General features: G+C 43.3%; 3 protein-coding genes across 7 annotated transcripts in view; 2 read left to right on the forward strand and 1 right to left on the reverse strand.

Moving 5' to 3' along the window:
* The window catches only part of CLTC (clathrin heavy chain), a 34,285-nt gene extending 30,797 nt beyond the window's left edge, over positions 1-3,488 (forward strand). For both annotated transcript variants that reach the window (XM_080630165.1, XM_080630166.1), the window contains exons 31-32: positions 771-846; positions 2,153-3,488. In XM_080630165.1, the coding sequence (XP_080486291.1) occupies positions 771-846; positions 2,153-2,277 (201 nt within the window). In that variant the 3' untranslated portion in view covers positions 2,278-3,488. The remainder of the gene's footprint in view (positions 1-770; positions 847-2,152) is intronic.
* A 1,339-nt stretch (positions 3,489-4,827) lies between these two features.
* PTRH2 (peptidyl-tRNA hydrolase 2) lies at positions 4,828-6,083 on the reverse strand. Its single transcript, XM_080629934.1, has 2 exons — positions 5,994-6,083; positions 4,828-5,487 (listed from the first exon to the last, which is right to left on the reverse strand). The coding sequence occupies exon 2, from the start codon at positions 5,466-5,468 to the stop codon at positions 4,953-4,955; it is 516 nt and encodes a 171-aa protein (XP_080486060.1). The 5' UTR covers positions 5,469-5,487; positions 5,994-6,083; the 3' UTR covers positions 4,828-4,952.
* A 46-nt stretch (positions 6,084-6,129) lies between these two features.
* The window catches only part of VMP1 (vacuole membrane protein 1), a gene marked incomplete at its 5' end in the record, with an annotated part of 66,938 nt that continues 51,684 nt past the window's right edge, over positions 6,130-21,383 (forward strand). The window contains 5 exons of one of the 4 annotated variants that reach the window (XM_080629767.1): positions 10,834-10,887; positions 11,156-11,421; positions 15,107-15,208; positions 17,265-17,397; positions 19,762-19,852. In XM_080629767.1, the coding sequence (XP_080485893.1) occupies positions 15,133-15,208; positions 17,265-17,397; positions 19,762-19,852 (300 nt within the window). Of the gene's footprint in view, positions 6,199-7,232; positions 7,281-10,770; positions 10,888-11,155; positions 11,422-15,106; positions 15,209-17,264; positions 17,398-19,761; positions 19,853-21,383 lie in introns of those variants that run through there. The other 3 variants (XM_080629765.1, XM_080629766.1, XM_080629768.1) reach the window with 3 other exon arrangements.

Raw genomic sequence — 21,383 nt, forward strand, 5'->3', positions numbered from 1 at the left:
CGTTTTAGTAGCAAGCAGTATTTCACAAGAATAAGTTTCTTCTCATGCCTTTCTTTAGGGGTGGGCTTAACAGCACAATGGCACTTGCTGTGCAGCAGAGGGAAGCTGGCTAGTCTTGTCTTGTCACTCTGAATTAAGCTCAAACAAGTTGAGTATTTGTGGGTTTAGGCTGACTGCCACACAGTTTTAGAGTGGAAAAAAGCAAGTCTTATACACATGCATTCTCTGCATTTGAATTTAAATTGCATGAGTGAATGAGTTTGGAAAGTGAAATCTTGAGGCTCAAGTGACATGTCGGATGCTATTGCAGTCTGCTGTATGCAAATACCAACTTCGGATTCCTTTGCCTCAATGTTATATTCAGGGAAACTCCTCCAGGTCTGGGCATTATCTTAGCAATTGTTCCAACTCCAAAGGTCTCCAGCTGACATTGTGCTAAAATCTGTGTCCAAAGGCTGTTGGTTTGAAGTAGCCAGAGCCATACTGACTGATGAGCTTACTGATGTCGCAGTAGCTCAGGTCCTTTCATATAAAGCTTCAACCTGGAGTGAGCTTTCAAAGAAGTTCCACAAATCCCTCAATTAGGGGTTCAGGAAATGGACAATCTTGACTGCACCAGTACCAACATTGCTACTTGAATTGATCTTAACTTATAAATGGTCTCCTTTTCTTGATGGGTGTTAACATACCACTAAGGCTTTTCCACTTCTCTGCCATGAATAAGTACCTCTTCTGAGAAGAGTTTTTTTAATTGTTGGTTTCCATTCCAGGTGGATAAACTGGATGCATCAGAGTCTTTGAGAAAGGAAGAGGAGCAAGCTACAGAAACACAACCTATTGTTTATGGTAATGCTTTAGTTCATGTGTTGTCAATAGTGTGCTCTGCTTTAAAAACACCACTTTTCTAGTTATGGCTTTTCCAAGGGTGTCCTTGGAAGTGGGAATGTTCTTTGTGTGAAATCAAGTCTTAAAGGAATGTGTTCCAAAATACGGAATAAAGTACCACTCCAATTTTAGCAGCAGCATCTGAGCCACAGGATTTAAGATTGTCCCACCCTATTAAAGAAATGCTTTAAAGGAAAGGAGTGCGGAAGCTGTATAATTCCAGACCCCTAGCAAGTGCGTTATTTGAACCTTGCTCAACTTGCTTTGTCTGTCTTGGGTATTTCCTTTGTATTGAGATTATCCCACTAATTCTGGTAGAATATGAATTCTATCCAGTAATAAAGGAGCCTTTGCTGTATAGCTGACAGCTGCAGTCTCCACATCGTAAAGCAGTACAAGAAGTGTGGGATATTAGCCATAAAGCCACAGGATGTGATGTTACAAAACCTAGTTCCAAGTCCTAATGTGACAAGAGCCTTGGGTGACATGGTTTAGTGTGAGGTGTCCCTGCCCCATGGCAGAGGGGTTGGAACTGGATGATCTTAAGGTCCTTTCCAACCCTAACTGTTCTATGATTCTATAAATAATCCGATCGACACTGTCTGTTAAAGCAAAACTCTTGCAACAGTTGTCTGTGCACGCTTAATGCTCTTAAAATGTTTGGCTGCTGGCTACTGTAAGGCTGAACCAGTCTGGAGCTGTGTCCTGGCCACCCTGCAATAACTGCAAACTATTGGGCTGTCTCACTGAATTGTGAGTGTCTGACTATCAGCTGCTTATCAAAGTAGTGAATGTGGTTTCTGAGAATGTTCTGGAAGCTTTAGCGCTGCAGGGGTCAAGCCTTTGCATCAGGCTCACTGTAGCATAGGGCTCTGGCCTTCAGCAAGGCAGAGTTACTAATGCAGTTGGAGCAGGAAATGCTATTTTAAGAGCCAGACTGACTCTGGGACTGGGTGAACTCACCAGTGCTGAAGGAGCAGGAAGCTGTTCCTTTCTCTCTCATCATCAGATGTCTAAGAACTTGAACTACTTACCCCAGAATTCAAGAATCTGTGTCCAGGTACTTCACAGTGTAGTATTTCTAACCATAGAATCTGTCATCCTGAGGTTTTGTGGGGAAATGCCCATTCTGGCTTCTGAGGACCCCAAAAGAGGTCAGTAGGGACTTAACTGTTAAGCATACAAATGTCTACAAGGAGGTTGCAGGCATTCTGCTGGCTGATCTCTCGGTACCGAGGAATAAAGATGAATCAATTCTGTCTTTCAGGTCAGCCACAGCTAATGTTGACAGCAGGACCCAGTGTCGCAGTTCCTCCACAAGCACCTTTTGGCTATGGCTACACTGCACCTCCATATGGGCAACCGCAGCCTGGCTTTGGGTACAGCATGTGAGATGCAGCACAAGTCAGTTTGGAGCTAGTGTATTTTCTTACTGAAACTTCCACCGTCCCTCCCCGCTTTAACTCATAACAGGGAAAAGCAAGAGTTCTGCCTCGTGTTCTTGTAACCTTTACTTCATGAAGGACTGTTTTTTCTAGCGCAAACTATTTGAATCACTTATGTTAAATCTTTTTTCACATTCCATGTCATTTAGACTTTAAAAGGGGAATAGTTTAAACGACTTTGTTCAAGTGGGCTTTTGCAGGACTGCTTATTACCATTAAGTCTATTGTGAAGATTCTGATTTGCACTCTATAGTGTTACACTCTAATATTGAATCTTAAGTTCATTGTATGTGAGCAGCTTACAGTATGTACTGTCTATTCTAAATGCATTTAAGTATCACTGTATATTCGGAGAAAGCTAAAGCGAAGATTGTATTTGACCTTGCAAGACCGCTGACAAGAGACAACACTAATCAGCATATCCTACCTTGGTTGGATTGCATAGCTCTAAAAGAATTTAAAATGCGTACAGACAACCTTGCCTGACTTAAAATGAGTACGAGTTGGTTGGAGTTTTTTTTTCTTAACCTATGCAGGTTTTTCCAGTTATGCATATAGAAAATGCTAGTGTCTTTTTGCTCACTCCATATGTATCAGATGACCTTATGTTGTGCTGTATCCTGTGCTTTTGTGGGACATTCCATTCAGGAACAGAGCACCATGATTCCAATCTGTGTATTTACTAACCCTGCCCTGAGGTTTGTGTATGTTGGATATTGTGGTGTTTTAGATCACTGTTTTGAGTGTACAGAAGAGAGAATTCAAGCATATTGCTGTTCAGTTTTGTTTGTGCAATTTGAAATTACTCAGTTTAAAAATAAATTACTGGACTGTGGACATGCTGCACAGTGGTAGCTTCACTTTACTGTCTTCAAACAGGACCTTCAAACTCAAGCCAAGTATTATCGTGCTAGTACAGGACATGCAAGTGCATACATTCAAAGGAATGAGGGGCCATTAGAAGAGCAGCAATGGAGACTGGTAGTGGTGTCTTGCACTGAGGGGGTGATACAAGAAAACATGTAATGCTTTTTCTATAGAAAGATTATGCCAGAGAGAAAAAAATAGCACTTTTCAATAGTTGGCTGCATTGTGGCCAACTACAGCATATTTGACCAGGTGATAGATTAGGACTGTAGTAGGGTGTGTCAGTTAAATTGAGATCATGTTCTAGGTATGTAAGTTGCCTTAAACATATTTAGCTTCAAATAAAATCAACTTAAATGTTTCTCTATGAATACTGTCATATTTGAGTGTAATGAGCCCATTTGTGGTACTGTAGCCACTTCTGTCTCTTAACTAGGAGCCATCCTATTCTCAGTGTCAGGTTCCAGCTCTGTAGCTGCAACCCCCTTCCTGCTTCCTCCTGTGAAACTTGAAGTGAGGTTTTGGGGTCCTGTCAGTGCAGCAGCAGTGTCATGGTGGGTGTTGGCACCTGGGGGCAATTCACCTGCCACAGGCTCTAAGTGTGTGTAGGCTTTTGTTCGGTCTGGAGCAGAAATCTACAGTCAGTAGTCTCAGTCTTTGAGAAGTATTATGTCTAAAGAAGAGGTGCAGTATAAAAACCTGTTCTGTTTGTTACACTTGGTTATGCTTGCATTTCAGCTCCCCTGGGTTTGTAAATTTGACTGATGGAGGCAAATCCTTCTCTTCTACAACCTATTTCACAGGTACTCAACTGTAAGACATGGCTGAAAGGCTGTAAAAGTGCAGAATTCTCAGAAAACAGCTTTGTTCAAAAACAGTCTCAAAGTCCCCCTAAAGTCCCCCCTAATTACAACTGCCTTTTACCATGTTTAAGCTACAGTGGAGCTGCAGAGTGGATTTGCAGAGCCATGATCAGTGTGCTCTGAATCACACCCAACACCAGCTGTGATGGTGTGCTCCCTTATCCCCAGGAGAACCTGTTAATCCCAAGTAAAATATGACTTCATTTAGTCCCTGCAGGACAAGCTGTTTATATGAGCTTATTCAGCCTAGAACTTGGCTTAACTGCTTGCAGATTACTGCAAGTGCAGCAGCTGCATGGACAGATCCAGAAAGGAGCATGCTTATAGCTTACAGCTGCTCCCCAGACCTGATTACAGGCTGCTAAGGCCTGGGTTGCAAAGCTGGTTTAACTTGGCTACCAGCTATTGCATCAGTTACTGTATGAGTAACTGCACAGGAAGCTGATTACATACCCCCAGTTGTATGGGTCAATTTTAACTGCTACAGCAGCTCATCTTTTCTGAATTAAAGAATTTCTCTTTAAAAATCCCTTCTGTTAAGGCAGAGAGGAGGAACCTGACATTTCAGCATACAGGACAAATTAATTTAAACTTCACTAATGCTTCTCCTCAGCCATTAACCCAGCATTAAATCTTCAATATACTGAATTCCTTCTTATAGGTACCAAAAATGTTGCTGGCTTTACTCCCCTCAACCCCACTGAGCCCAGCATCTTCTTACCCACCTTAGACTGAGGGAGAGAAAAGCTGGAGAAACAAATGTGAAATCTCTTACAAAACCTGGCTATTTTATTTATAATGAGAGAACACATGAGGAAAAAATCCATAAGCCTGGATTTTATCCCTTCATACCACTACATACCAATGCATTCAGACTTCTTTGGTCCCCAGTTTAAAAGAGTTTTAGGTGACCAGAAACTTTATCTACCACATCAGCTGGTCCCGGTCCAATCCCAAGGACAGTCTGGGAGCCTGGAGCTATCTGAGTACGACCCGCATCCTGGATTAAGCTCACAGTCAGTCCAAGGTGTTGTGCATCAGCCAGGAGTTGGATCAGCGTCTCCTCATCTGGAGCTTTGAGGACCACTTTTGGTTGTCCGCAGTATTCCCACTGCTTCAGGAGCTCAGGGTTTCTTCTTTGCACTTGCTTGTAGGCAGAAACAGCGGCATGGGAACACTGTGCTGCTACTTTACCCCTCCCCATCTTCAAATCGTTGCGGACGATCAGCACCATCTTGAACTCCCCGGACTCGCCCATGGCTTCGCTGCCCAGGCTGCTGCTGGCGGCCGCGCTGGCTCCCATCAAGGGCTGCCGGAGGAACCTCCCCCGAATGCCCCATCCCAAGCACACACCGCAGGCAACTCCCGCAATGACACTGAGGAGCCCGGGCTGGGAGAGGGCATCCATGACGGGACTCGGAGGCTGCCTGCGAAAAGAGGGGGAGAACAGAATTTACTCGAGGGTTTGTCGGCGGTGAGCGTGCACCCGGGTCTGTGGAGGCAAACGGTGCTCGTTAAACACGCGTTGGGGAAGGAGTTCAGAGATGCCTTCCGGGGTTCGAGGCCGCAGCCATTCCCAAACACAGCACCCTGGCGGTGCACGAACAACGTCCCGGTGACGGCTGCGCCTCGGGAAGCAGACCAAAGACACAAACCCACAAATTATGTGAAATTCACACTTAAAAACGCGGACAGAAACGGTAAAGCGCTGACGGTTTACGTCAAAGCCCACGTTCACTTGAGGGCCCCTGCCCGCTGTGGGGAGCGAGGGGCGGAGTGGAGCCGCATCCAGCTCGGCCCCGCCAAGCGCCGCGCACCGGCACCGGCGGCGGAAGCAACCGCACCGGGGCCGCTGGGGCCTGCGGCAGGAGGGGGCAGAGACCGAGCGCGGGCCGGGCCCCGCGGTCCCCAGGGGCCCGCTCCCACCGCTCACCTGCCGCAAGCCCACCAGGCCGCCGTCGCCCGCAGATGACGCTGCCTCAAACGGCCGGGACCCGGGCTGGCCGAGGGCGGGAGGGGCAGGGAGTGAGACGCGCCGGAAGTGACGAACAGGGGGTCAGGCGGGAAGGGGCGGGCCTGTCCCCGCCCACACTTCCTCGTTGGCCCGGGCCCAGCGGGAGCCGCCGGCTTGGAGCGTGGTGAGTGCGGCGCTGCCACAGCGGGTGGGGGGCGCCGCGCCGCCGTCCCCTCGGCAGCACCCGTGGGGCTGCCTTCGTCCCGCCCCTTCAGCTCCAGCCGCGGGGCCGCTCCCCTCACGGCCACCCGCGCCCAGGGTCGCGCTCTCTTCTCCCCTCGCCTCCGTCTCCTCGGTGACAGCGCGCTCCCGGCCGGGCCGTGGCGGCGGCGGCCGAGGGGCGGGAGGCCCGGTCCCGGGGCCGCTTTCGGGGGGTGGCGGCGGCGGCGGCGTCCCGGGACACCGTGACCCAGCGGGGCGATGCGGGGGCCGGAGGGGTGACGGGAGAGGCCGAGGCAGGAGAGCTGGCGGGTGGCGGGAGCCGCGGGTGCGGCAGCTGGGAGGTGGCCGCTGGCTGAGCGCTGGGGCGGGGGGAAGCCGCCTCAAGGCCCTGAAGTGCCGGAGGAAGCTCGTCGCCGCCGCCGTTCAGGGCGAAAGCTCCGCTGCTGCGAATTCATCCCCTGGCCCACCGGACCTGCAGTGATCGGGGCGTTCCACCTCACGCTGGACAAAACCCGGTGACTGCATGGTGGAATCGCCCTGCTGTGGCCCAGGGGACGATGCCTGATGACACAGTGAGAAACTCATCCTTCTGTCTGCGGAGTCAGGCACTGATGGTCTTTGTGTGCTTCTCCAGTAGAAATGTGTTGTGTTTCCCTGGCTGAGCCGATGGTTGCATCTTCTGCATCATGTTCCTATAGACTGCTGGTGGCTTGAGTAGATTTAGGCCCAAATCCATGAAGACTCTTGATGTCTCATTCCTGTTGGCAGAAGTTAAGCACCTGGATGTGTTTGTCTGGTTCTTAATTCTCTGGCCAATGTCATCTGGTGGTTGCAGCAGATAATAAAGCAGTGACATTCCCGTTTTGTTCTAGTTTTGATCCTTAGATGTTTGGCAAGTCATTTAGGTGACCTAAGGGAAGGGCTAACAAGTTTGTTTGATGGTGGCTCTTTATCTACAAAGTGCTGTGAATCCAGGTTATCTGCTTTGATGTGCACATGCAACACTTCTTCAGGGTTCTCTCCTGTCCTTGTGCTTGCCAACAGGTGGGTATCCTGGTTTAGTTAATGTTAATGATGTGAGGTTGAGCACTCTGAGGTGGAGGAATGCTACTCATTTATGTCTTGAAGCATACGTGTTGTGCTTCAGCAGTGGCTTTTGGTGCTGTTTTACTGCTAGGACTTATGCTCTTCTGAGGTTGTTTCACCCTGCTTCCTGCCAGGTAGGTTGACTGGAGGTTCTCATGTTTTATACCATCTTACCTTATGATGGCATAGGAAAGCTCTTCTTAATGCATTAGTTTGCCTATCAAAATGGCCTTCAGTATGTCTGTCCCCTTTCTTTCAATCCATTATTTCTGCAGCATGGGTGGACTTTTTTTTATTCCTTAGTGGTCATAAGTGACAGTTGTAGTGATGGCTTCATCCCCTGTTTTCAGGTGAGAGTTTGAAAAAGCAGGTTTCCAGCCAGTTGATGGGAGGTGAGCACTACTTACTAATTTGGGGTAAGCTTCTTGTCCTACTTAACAGCTGAAATCCATGGTACTTGTGGTTTCTGTGGGAAAGGGTAGGAGGAGACTCAGTAACTTTTAAGTGGGTAGTAGTAATGAGGAACGTGAGTATACTGGAAGCAAGCCTCTTAGCTGGAATGTCTGTACTGTTCTCACCCGAAAACTTTTTTCCTGTGCTTGTCTTTAAACATCTTTTGAATCTCAGAAGTGTTTAGAATCACAGAATCATAGAATAGTTCGGGTTGGAAAGGACCTCAAGATCATCCAGTTCCAACCCCCCTGCCGTGGGCAGGGACACCCCACACTAAACCATGGCACCCAAGGCTCTGTCCAGCCTGGCCTTGAACACCGCCAGGGATGGAGCATTCACAGCTTCCCTGGGCAACCCATTCCAGTGCCTCACCACCCTAACAGTAAAGAACTTCCTCCTTATGTCCGGTCTAAACTTCCCCCGTTTAAGTTTTAACCCATTACCCCTTGTACTATCTGTACTGTCCCTAGTGAATAGTCCATCCCCAGCATCATTATAAGCCCCCTTCAGATACTGGAAGGCTGCTAGGAGGTGTGTTTGTGACTACATCTTGTGAATAGTTCTCCTTAGAATGTTCTGTGTAAATAGTGCATATTTTGAGATCTTATTTCTTAACAAGTCTTGGTTTTAAAACAAAAAACTTCCTGATGTATATTAAGAGTAGGGCAGTTTTTCTGGTATAATGGTGATGGGAAACATGCTACTACCTGCAGAGTAGAACTTTAACTTCTGGTACTTGTGGAGAAGTGTGAGCTGGATGGACTTTGCTGTTCCATAAGAGCAAAGGGCACAGCCTTGAAGCTGTTCCAACACGGAGCTTTTTGTATTCCTATGGCAGGTTGCAGCTGTAGTCATGGGGCAGGACCTTGCTGGTTTTGAGGCTGCGCTGTCCATGTGGATCCAGGAAACAGGAATATGTCAGTTTGAGGCAGGCAATTGTTCAGTCTATTTCAAGCTTCTTAAAAGAATTGTCTTCTCTCCTACAAGGCTCAGAATTAGCCTCAGCATGCGTGTGGTGAATTTGCATGTGTATTCACATTTGAATGGCCAAGGCAGCCATAGTGTAACCTGAATTGGTTCCGGTTAGAGACTGGTACCATCTATGAAAAGCACAAGTCATTGTCTCAGGAGCGTGTCTCAGCTACAGTTTTCTGTGGGGTTTGGCAATGACTTCTATTCATTCCCTTTCATCTGTGCTGTACTTCCTCTTTCAGAAGAAACACTCTGGATAGAATGGCTGGGCAGGTTCAAACATCTTTTTGTGGGACACTGTCTCCCAGCGCTTACAAGATAGCATAAAAGGCAAAGTTCTTGCCAAATCTACACTCTGCACAAGCTGCTGGAGGAGCCAGGAGGTGATGCTTAAGGCTGGGTTTATACTCTTACGTTTCTAACTCTTCATTCTTTCCTAGCCAAATTTTAGCAAGGCTTTTTTGTGCAGGGTGTGTTATCTTGTCACAATAATTGTGACCTTTATTTCCTCTGTGCCTTTTGGAAGCTTAAGGGGGCTGATGGCAGAGTGTTTGACTGCCACCTGAATGAAGAATGTGGTCTGAGGGCTGCGAAACAAACATCTTGGCAGATGGTATGAGCATGGATTTGTGTATAGCTCTCTGGAACTAACGATGTGAAAGATGCTTGTCTGTTTAGTCACCTGAATATTAAGATATAGCCTTTTTTTTTCCAGTGCTGTGTGCTTTCTCTCTCCAAAACCTTTCTCTCTGCTCATATCAGACTTTTCTGCTCATCAGTTTTGGTAGAAGGGCTGCTTGGGCATACATGTCATGCCCTCCCCAAGAGGTACCTTATCATAGCACTGATCAGTGCTGTGGTAGTTTTTGTCCCTGACTCCCTGTTTGAGAGAGGACATGAAGTACAGTGTACTATAATGCTGTCTCATTCAAAATCTAGATATGGTGGAGCTGGGCACTTGGGAAAGTGAACTTAGTATGGCAGCACAGCAGTGATTCTGAGGAGGTGTCCTCTGGTGGTCATGGGTCACCCTCTCAGCAATGTATTTCACCCTTGCTGCTAACCTTGGAGTGGTTTTCTCAGCAGCTATTGGAGCAGCAGCGGAGCAGTCTCTTTCCGTCAGCTGCGATCTGCACCCCAGGCTTGCTGCTTCCTGCCACTGTAAGGAGCACAGGACTGATCTGTGAGCTGGTTATAGCACGGGATGCTACACTGATAATATTCACATTCCCAGTTATTTCCATTTCCTTTTATTTTATTATTTATTTTTAAAGTTTCAGCAAATACCCAAACAATATGAATTCTATCTTTCCTGCCATCTTCTGTGCCTTTTCATCTGTAATACTGTGTGATGACTCTATTATTATAGCACCCAATTCTACTGCTGCACTCTACATAGGCAACCATCAATATTCATGATTCACCTGAGAAAGTCCACCAAAGAGAGCAGCTTACTGACAAGTGGCCCTAAACAGCAGGGACAGAACTCTTAGTAACCTCAAAAGAAAATGCGTGGCAGCCCTGAAACTTGTGTTGTAACAATATTAAATCGTTCTTTCCTAAAACATCTCCCAAAGTCTTTTTTGAAAACTGGAAGTTTTAACTCTAAATTCTCAGATAACATATTGGAGCTGGTATTTGGCTGAGAATTGGAAAATAGGTCTGGTGTAGAGAGGCATAACCCACAAAATGGAAACTTGTCGTCTTTAAGTGCATTACTTTTCCTTTGAGGGATTAAACTATTTTAGTTAGAAAAATATTTTTAGTATGGGAATAAATGCACTGATATCAAAGTCACCCGTTACAGTGAACTCTATGGAGATTTGAATGTCTTTCTGATTGTGTCCTAATTTACTTTAATTGAATGCTTCCCATGAGTGTTAAAGGACTGGAAAAAATCAAGCAGTTACATTTTCTATTTCCTGTCATTTTTAGCAAAGTTATTAACCTCCAAGTTAGGGACTGTGTCAGTTTTATATAACATGATGAACAGTATTATCTTACTCTGTAGGGACAGAAGGTTTGGAGGAGCAGTCGCTTTGCTCTTGAATGTCTACAGAGCTGAGGACGTAGTTGTCTGTTCTGCTGGCTTCAAATACAGAAGTAGTGAAGAGTGACATAGTTGTACGGAGCTGAAAGGGTATGTAATGTTTCACAAGACTGATCTCATCCTTTACCTGAATGTGTTCCTGTGCCAGGCAGTCTTTGACTTTTGAAGGGAAGCGCTCTCCAAAGTCTTACTTTGCCAAGAAACTGCTCACTTAGTCCCTGTAGCCTGAGCAGAGCATTTAATGACCGAAACAAAACCATATTACAGATGTGTATCGCTGTCTAGTTTAGTGCAATTACTTATCCACCTGGGAAGGTCTGTTTTTTTTATTCTTTTGTTCTCTTTATTGTGATTGAAGAACATAGAATTGATTCTGTGAAGAACAGTGGTGTAGATAAGGAAGAAGGGAATGGTTATCGGAAAGGCTGGGGAGAAAGAAGCAGCAGGATACCAGCAGAATTGGAGCATTTGGCTTAAAATGCAAGAAATGACAAAACGGTGTGTTGCTAAGGTGGCTGGGAGAAAACATCAGCAAAATGGTCTGAGTATAAATCCGGTTCTGGCAGCTGCGTGACAAGTAACTTTGATGGAGATGAGAGTCCTAGGGTCTCTAAGTGAGAAGTGGTAAGTGATTCAAACAATGCCTGGGAAAACATTGAGATCGTTAAAATAGTTTAACAGCTTCCTTGTTCCAGCACATTGGAAAGGAGTCCTGAAAAAATCGTTAGTACAGAACATGGGTCCATGTTTGGCTCCTCTGGGTGAGAGCACAAGCACCCAACTGCCTTGTTTTAAACTTTTATGTAAGTGCACCCAACATTTGGGTGCTCCAGCAGGCTCCCCAGAGCTTCAGCAAAGAAGAGACTTTCGCCTTTTCTCTGATTACAGAGTGTGGAGATTGCGGTGCCTAATTTTGTTACGTTCTCATGCTCTAATGGCTCGTTTTGCTTTGTCTCATTTATGCTGTGAAGTGCCAGTCACAGTTGCCATAAGCCTTTTTTGTTAACCAGCTTACATTTTTGTCTAGTGATAATTGTCTTTTTATACTTAATGTTATGGTTTGTGCTAAAGCTGAATAGTGCATTGTGGCCTATTTGTTCAGCCCTACAAAGAAGTTCTTGTATGAGCACAGCTCTAGCAAATGATCTAAGCAACCCTCATGCAAAAACTGCTCTAAGCTGTTGTTTGGGGGTTTTTTTGCTCTTTTAAATAGTTTGATTTTATGTTTATTAAACATTTATATTATACTACTCCATGTATTAAGCAAATTTATTTTTAGATATGGGCTCTGTATTTTTCAGCGTTCATAAGAAGTGAAGTTCTGTTTAGCAAATAGAATTCAATTTCCTGTGGTGAGCTATCATGGACTTGAGAATGTGGACTCAGTTAATGAATGATAACTCCATTTTGGGTCAGACTCCCACTCCCGTTAATCTCTGTCAGAAGACATTAGTGCAGGACTAATGATTCAAATACGCATCAAACAGAACAGTAGATCAAGAGCCGAGCTTTCTGGATGTGCATCCTCCAGTTCCCTATGCTAAGATGCTTTAAAAATAATCAGACTTCGATAAACCAAGGAGTTTTCTCTGAAACCAGTAAGAATTTGGTTTCTTAATTGCAGCCCATTTAGACTTGTCATGTGATACGTATCAAATATCCTAGTCATCTTTGTATCTAAGCACAAGTTTTTAGAGCTTTTCTGTAGAATGGTTGAACTTTAAGACCTCCTTAACAACTGTTCACTCTACACAAGTGTGCAAAGGGATTATGTGTCTGCTTTGCTGTCAGCGTTGACTTGTGTACTTGAGGTGGAGTTATGCAAAGCTAATCCCAGGTTAATGCCTTTCTAGGCAGGCAGGGTAAAACTGGCTCTGTTAGTTCATCTTGTGAGAGCTGTAATATGTATGTAACAGTGCACCTGAGATCCCTAGAGAATGATGATTTTTATGTGCCAGTAAGATGTTTAATGGATTTCTGTGGAATTCAGTTCATGGAGAGGAAGTGTTGTGCACAGCCCAGATTTTAGCATCAAACAGGGAGAGCAGTTTGTATTAGTAAATTAACTTTCTGTAAATGTAATTAAGATGAAAGCAGAGACCAAACCAATTGAGACTTTAATTTTGAAGGCTGGATTTGCACAAGGAAAGAAGATGGATTTCAAAATGAGGAACATGTGGCTTCCACTTAAGTTCTTGGGTTTTTTTAACGTTTGTTATGTTTAAACCAACAAAATGTGACTGAAGTTCCCTAAACCAGAACTTTTTTATTTTAAGGGTGGATGTGTGCAGAACAGCTCTGATGGCTTTTGCTTCTTAAGCAGCTTTCTGTGAACATCAGGCTTTCTAACTGTGGATGCCAAAGCTAACTATTTCCCCTCTGCAATTTGAGTTTTATGTGTGTATGCGATATACAGATGTGTGTATATAGCTTATATTCTATGTGTATAAATACATATTTTTATATACATAAAAATAAGCCCAAGTAAGTGCAGTCAGTAGAAGCAGTCTGCCATTTACAGGGGCTTCCTGTCCTAATGAAATTTGTAGATGGCTAAACATTTGATCCTGGTATCACCGTGGCAACTCGCTGGTTATCCTCTGCTCAGTACTGCTGTGACTCTGCTGACTTCCAGAGTGTCAGACTGCTATAAAACTGATCTGAGGAGATGAGGTTCACATTTCTCTGGTGTTTGAGTAGCAGTTCAGAGCAAACCTTGGGTTGCAAATGACTGCAGAGTGATGCTGTAAAGCCTCCTACTGCAGGGGGTTAGTCCTCTGTTGTCCTTTGGAGCCTTTCAGCATTTTTCAGAAGCAAACTTTTGCAAGCCTGTTCTGTTAATTTTCTTGGTGGTTTGGATATTTTGGGGCCCAAGTTTCAATGGCTAAAAATGGTAACATGCAAGAAATTAGTTTCTGCTAGCTTGTTTAAGTAGACAGATTTCTATTGCTGCACATTTCATTTCAGGAAGGTGTTGAAGGAAGGACTCCTATTGAGTTTAAGTAATAAATAGTAATCGCAGTCTAGCTAGCAATTTTGTCTGTATTACAAGTAATACACAAGGCTTGTACCTGTTCAGAAGAACATCTGTCTCAAACTGACTTGTGTAACCCTGGCAGTATTAAGCAAATACAGTGTCTGAAATATTTTAACATTTTATTAAAACAAAATTGACAGCATTATTGCAGTCTGAATCAGAGTTGATCTCACCCCTGTTTACCAAGCCCGAGCTGCTGCATGGTTCTTAAGCCTGACATAAATCAAAGGGGAGGTATTTTTTTCTCTAAAACTTTAATTTCCTCCACTAGACAGTTTTATATAAGCTGTCATTTTAATACTACACTGCTTTTCTTTCCAACAAAAGCAGCTTGTCAAAAACTGTAAATCATGTTTGCTTACAGGGAGGAATGCAATGCAAATAAGATGCTTTAGCTCCGTGGGACTCTTTTCCAAAATAAAATTCCAGAAACTGTTTTAAGATTCAAAAGAGGATTTTTAAAGCAAGGGGTCTGACTGGCTACTTTCTTTGTGTTTGATTGCATAAGAATTGTCAGCTGTTCAGGTTCTGTTTGGTTTTTAAGGAGAAAAAACCCTCTTGCAACATGCCAGTTTATGCTGGCTTCCAATTATTGCACTATTTACTCTCCTGGATAAGGAATACCGCAGCTGTTCTTTGGGGCTTTTTAAGGTTGATCTAACCATAGGCTAAACTAGCAGACAGAATGTATGCTTCTCAAAACAGCTTTCCATCAGAGAGCTCTCATCCACTGAAGGGTTTCGCTTTTCTGGTTTAGAGATTTAAAACTGTGCAAAACATGAGATGCAGTTCTGTATCTTAGTTACCATATTGAGGGCCAATTTTTTAGACTGTGAGGTTTTTGAGGTCTGTTTGCATACTACCTACCTGGAAGCTTAGTATCAGTATAGATACTTTCTAACACGAGAATCAAAACTCAAGTGCCTCTCCGTTAGTGTCGAACTGAGGTTTGTGCGAAGCTCTGCTGCTGCTGGAGCCCAAACAGTGAGCTGAGTAGTAGAAGGGGTTGTTTAACAAGCTTTTGTTCAGCTGTTAAAATTGAGGCAGTTTTGTCATTTAAGTGAAAAATTTAGATTTCTGTAGGTGGAACTGTTTTAATCTCTGTCATTGTGCGAATTGAATCACTTTCTCTGGCGGTGTAATGTGGGATAACTGTGATTTGGCTTTGGAGAACTGCTGGATGTATGCCTGTATCCTTTGACTGTGAAGTAAATGGAGTCTTTATAACAAGAAATTGAGACATTGTGCTTTTTGGTTTTCTTCTGCTACAAGATCCCCATACCTGACTGATCTATGAAATGGCAGAGAATGGAACAGATTGTGACCAGAGACGTGTAGGAATGATCAAAGAACAGCACAATGGAAACTTTACAGGTAGGTGGAAAATGACTTGATGTTCTCAGCTTTATGCTTCGTATTTCCATTCAGTTTTCTCTTTACACTCTTTTCTCCCTCCAGAGTTCGTACTCTATAGTTCCTCTGCATGTAAGCCCTGTAAAGTTGACTTGGGTACCAATGGGGGCTGCAACAGAACTGAGCTAGAAAGCTGAACTATGTTGGCAAATACGTGGTTGTCGAAGTCTGACTGTCCAGCCCCACCCTTTGGCACTGGAAAGTTAGTACTTGGTAATAAAAATCTATTTTACACTGGGAGAAATCCAGTTATTAGTCTCCCAGTTTTTAGCTTTTCTGTTGACATTTAGCTTCACTATAATTTACTAGTTTTCAATTACAAATTACCAGCAAAACATTAACTGCTTCATCTCCAGCCTTGCCTCTGGTTTTCCTACTGGTACATCTGAAGTAGGCTTTAGGTTAATGTTTAGGATTCGTGAAAAATAACCTGAGAACACTTCACAAAGAGCCTTGTGTCTCTGAATTATCTGTGCTGTGTAGTACAGCACAGAAATTATCATTATCTTGGTTTGTTTTCTTTCAGCTTTCAATGTGCCAGTTCCATATTTAATTAAGTTTTGTAACCGAGTGATTTCTCAAGTTGTCTGCAGTCTTACACCATTGTCTTCTGTGACCTTTACTAAAAACAAGGTCATAAAAAACAAGGTTGGAGCATTTTTATTAGACAAGTAGAGAACAGAGATTCATGAAGCAATGAACACAGCAAAATTTAGTGAGGAACTGTATGCGTGGAACAAATCAAAGCCTTTACTTAAAGGCTTAAATCATTCTGTAACTCTGAGGGAATGTGGATGTTATCCAGTATCTGCCATTGTAAGATTTCTGTTAGTTCAGCTAAAGAATATAAAATTAAATGGACTATGACGGATGAGGTATGCGATTTCTATGTAAGTATTAGCATCTGATAAGGCAGCATGTTTCAATTACTGGAGTAAGACTGAAATACTGCATCATGCTGAGGATTCAGATGAGATTAATATTATAAATGCAACAGCTTTTTACAAATTTAAAATTTATGAATATTATTGCATTGATTTAAATGTATGCAAAACAGGATACGGATTTTGACTTTGTGTAGCAAATGATGTTTAAACAAGCTTGGTGTCTGTTTGGATACTTACACTACTTTTGAGTATTTTTCCATTGTTTCGGTGTTATTCTCTCATTTCAGAATTCATTTTCTTTAAATTTTTCAAAGTTATTATCACTCATTAGCCTGATGACCTTTGAACAAGCCATTCTCATCCATAAAATACCTGGGGTTTTTATTAATCTGGACTGTACTGTAAGCATAAAATGGCACATTTGTTAGAAGAACCTTTCTTTTGTACCTGTTCTGGCAGTGTACAGGGACTGGTGTTACAGCAGTGTTGAGGTCTGCATTTATAACCAAAGGTGCTTTTAACTGCAGTTGAAAGCAACCAAATGAACAGTGTCATTCCTGTGAAGGACTGTGATGTAAAAGCAGGATTCACTTCCTCTCTGGTGGGCTCCTTTTGGAGAAGCTTAGCAGTGTGGCAAGACTTGCTATGGCCTGACGATCCTGACTAGGAGGGCAGATGCTGTTACCCAGTTGCATGCTGACTGAAGGATCATGTGTAATTCAATCTAGTTTGATTGGAGGAGTCTGAACATAGCTTTGGAAGGGAACCAAATTTGGAAGTTCAAAGTGAGATGTCGTCTCTGTACAGGGAATAGAGTCACATTTGGCCTGACATATTAGTTGATTTGTAACTGGTAGCACAGTACCTTGCATAAAGGCTAATAGATAGGCCAGACTTTTTGCACCCTGGGCCAAATAGATTCTTGAATGGTTGCCAGCTGCATGAAGGAAAAAGCCATCTGATTTCTGATGCACTTGGAGCAAATGCTTTGTGGTGACTAGAAAAGGTGATAGGGAGCTCCCATTAACTTCCTAACAAAGCAGGAAAAAAAAAAGTCAGTATAGTTTTGGGCGGGTGGGATCTGAACTGCCAGCCTGTGCCTTCACATTTCTGTTGCTTTCCATTTACAGATTCCTCTTTGAGTGAACGGAAGCGAAGGGACCGAGAAGAGAGGTTGAATATTGTACTGTGGAGACAACCGCTTGTTACCTTGCAGTATTTTTTCCTGGAAACTCTAATAAACTTGAAGGAATGGACCATAAAGTAAAGATAATTCCTTTAACTTCTACTAAGCGTTCTGGGGAAACCCATGCTCTGATTCAGTAGGTCATTGTGACACCTCGGTTTCCCTGATGATTCACAACTTTAGAATTCTTCTTTCAGAAAACATATTTATTTTTGTACCTTAAAGGTGGCTGCTGGAACATCTCACACTTGTAGCTGTGTACTCAGACCTTCTGCCTAAATTACATAAGTGTAAATACAGTAAGGTGTCAGTAGAGGAAAATTGCAAGCTTACTTTCTGAAGAGTTGAATATTGCAGTTTGAAGGAGTGGGTCAGTGGTTAGGGATCCTTAAGGCAAGAGATATTGTACTTATGACTGCAGTGTTAAGTACTGATCTATTAATGTATGTCCTAGTGTTGATGAATGATCTTCAAATAGCTCAGCTAGGGCAAGGTTCAGGATTATGTGGAATTTGCAGTGCTGTTTATGATGCTGCAGAGAGGACTTTGCTTCTAAGTTCTGTTGTCCCTTTCACAGCAAGAAATGATGTATTAACACACTTTCCTTAAGCATTATTTACACACTGGATAAAAAGCTTTCGTTTCAGTCAGGAAACGCGTGAGTAGCAGTCCTAACATCCCCTGCTAGTGCCGAAATGCATAGCTGTTTGTTAACCCACAAGGATTGAGAGGGTTTAGAGTGTCAAAAGGCAAACAAAAGCCAAGAGTAGCAACCATCCTAGTGCTTGTGTTGGTAACTGGAATCTCTTGTGTTTGGGATTGAGTTTACAGTCATTTTCCCAGTTGGAAGATAGGATCACTATGAGTGATTCTAGCTGTTGGAGCACTCCTTTGCAGCATGAGCTGAGATTGGTGGTAATGGGCTATGCTCATTGGCCCTTCTGGCCTACGGCTGAGATGCTGATGCATAAGATCCATGGAGAGAAACTTCCATTTTCCATTTTGATCTTCTGAAATTATTTGTATGAAAAATACCAGGTTTATGTAGTGCAGTCTTTAATACTCTTTTACACCCTGCCCAACCTGACCCCCAAACCTGCTTGTTTTGCTGTGTGCATTCCCTCAACTATCATCAGGAGTTGTTCTAAAAAAGTGTTTTATTGGGTCTTGTGTTAGCCGTTTCTGACAACCCCCAAGCATTTATTTAAACCCAGCAGAGATAACATTTGGGGTCTTGTTTTAAGCTATTAGCTGGCTTCCTAGACATCAAATTCCATTACAGATAGCACTCGCACCCTCTGTTGTGCAGCACATTTACATTGTCTGGCATTAGCATGACAGTATCTTTGCAGAAAATAATATTGACTATTATAAGCTATTAAGTTGAGACCTCAGATTGACAGTGTTTCACTGTAAGTAAATTGTGATTTAAATGATGACAATCACTTAAATCCAATTGTCATACTAATATAAGCAGCACAAATTATTTTAAAATGAAAGGAAAATCAGGTTGATTTTTTTCATCCTGCTTCACAGCAAACATTGTGACTCTTTCCTTGCATTACATGTCTCACTTCTATCTTTTTCTGTCTGTCTAAATAGATCAATTACTTTCAGAGTTTGCTATTTCATGTCTGAGATTTGTAAGTGGTCTAGTGCTTGCTATTTTATATCATTAAATGACAGTATGATAGTGTTTCTCAGAAAATAATAAATGCATTTGCTAATTTGCTGTGTGGCCACATACGCATCAAGCAGAATGTGTATGTAAAACTAAACAGGCGCAAAGGTATTTGGGTGTCAGCTTACATAGGAAAACACTTTTCTTCCCTTACTGTAGTAGCTTCCTAATGCTTCATAATTGGCTAAAATGTATAAGAGATTAATTTCAATACATCAGGGGAACCAAAATAGTGTAAAGATCTGTTCTTCTTGCTGTCAGTTTGGTTCTACCCACCAGTACACAGTGTGAAATTGGCACTTGTGTTCCACCCACTGCTCATCCCTTGCACAGGGCCAGTGCAATGCCTGCCTTGCACTTTGCTTAATTATGGATGTTGTTGGTGGCTCTGTCTTTGGGACTCTCTTGGCTGCAGAAGCTGGATTGTTTGTTTTCAGGTTGTGTTTGTTTTCAGATGGTTACTTTGCTTTTATTAAAAAAAAAAAACCCAAACAAACCAACCTCTCTCCTCCCCCTCCGCCCCCAAAAAAACCCCACAAACTTTGATCTCACTTGACAGCAAAGCAGAGATTTTTCCATAAGGAATAAAGGGTCCAGAGATATTTTCTTGGGTCAGCTATGCTTTTATTTTTAAGCAAACTTGTCAGCTGTTATTGTCCCTGCTGACCGCATCCACCCAGACCGACTGTGAGATAACTTCAGTTACTTTGAAATGTGTGCTAAATTATGAAAACCCCCTAATTGCCATTTGTTCTTTAAGATTGTGGCATCGGCGAAGTATCTTGGTGGCTTTTTTACTGATGCTCGCAGTGCTCACAGCTACATATTACATTGAAGGAACACATCAACAGGTACGAGGATTTTCAGTTACCTTCCTTAGTGGCTAATACTTTCTGTCCCTGTGCTAAAGTAGGTGTCCTGTTAATTGAATGGGGTCTCCATGAAATAGTGATGTATCTTTTGAACTCCTACTCACTAAGGATATTTGTTTCTCATGTCATGACTCCTCTCTGTTGTGTGTGGATGAGTTGTGTTTTAGAGATGGGGAATGATGAGCTGTATCGTTTGATCTATTCTGTTACATCTGTAGGTGTTCCACTTCTCATCTGTTCCCGAATAAGCACACCTCTGATGCCGCAGCACCCCTTCACATCTGCTGTTAACAAGCTTTTAACAGTGGTGTGAGCTCTTGAGACACAGTGTTAAATTGAGTCATAATAGAACTTCTTGGTTGCAAATAAACGTTTCATCTGCTTCTTTGGCAGGGTCTCTTGACCAGCTAGGATAGGCATAGTTCTAGATATAAAATAGTTTCATGGTTCAAATCTGTTTCTGTGATGCTTCTCATACCCCCGTTGTTTTCATATGGTTGTTTAAAACCATTTTTTGTGCTTTGGTGTACATGAAGACTGATGCTTTTACATCATTTGAAGTGTAAGCCATTGCTAAAGCATGAAGTGATAGTGTTGTCTGCACCTTTCCTCTCCCCTTTTCTCTTTGAGTTTTCCCTGAGGGCACACAGCTGCTTTAAACCCTGCAGCTTCCTTGTGCAGCTGAATCATCTTCCCACTCTGACTCTGAAATCAGCAGGTTCCCAGTTTCAGAGAACTTGCTTACATACAAACTGCTCTGGTGTGCTACTGCCTGAGGGACGCTTGGGGCTGGAACATGAATCCTGGCTTCCCAGGATGGGTCTTGCAGTGCAATGAAATGAGTTGCTTCAGCTCATCACGTTCTTGCTCGCTCAGTCCCATGCTTGAGATCTAAGCACTTGCACGCAGAGCAAGTTGGTAGATGGTAAATTGGTGGCCCATTCCTGATGCACAAATACCATCAGGCAGTTCATTAAAAACTGCCCTGGTTGGTGGCTTTGTCAGCGTGAAGGCTGGAGTGTGACACGTTTAATATTTGCCACTAGATGGCTCTTGCAAACTAATATTGGGGCGCATGGGCCCTGGACTGGCTGCTGGACCTCCACTGCACCAAAGCATGGCTGAGCAGTGATGCTCAAGGCTTCCTTGAGCCTGCTGGGAACAAACCTAGATGGTATAACATGGCACTTCTTCTTGGGGTTCTGACGCAGAGAAGTTGATGACCTGGCTCATCCCTTTCACATTGCTCTCGTGGCAGTGGGAGGGGGTACTGTCTCCTGTTTCTCCAGTGTACCCAACTGGACTTTTTATGTCCAGAATTTGCTGTAACTTCCCCATAATCCCTCATTTATGTGTGCAACACACAACCAACATTTTAATCTTTTCTTAAAAGTAACAAACCTGGTTACTCACTGGTCCAAGATAAAGCATTCAACAGACTGAAAGTGCTGTTAATTCGATAAAGCATTCAACAGATTGAGAGTGCAGTTAATTCTAAGAATCCAGTTAA

The sequence above is a fragment of the Psittacula echo genome (genome assembly GCF_963264785.1).
Source record: "Psittacula echo genome assembly, chromosome: 15".
Taxonomy (NCBI): Eukaryota; Metazoa; Chordata; class Aves; order Psittaciformes; family Psittacidae; genus Psittacula; species Psittacula echo.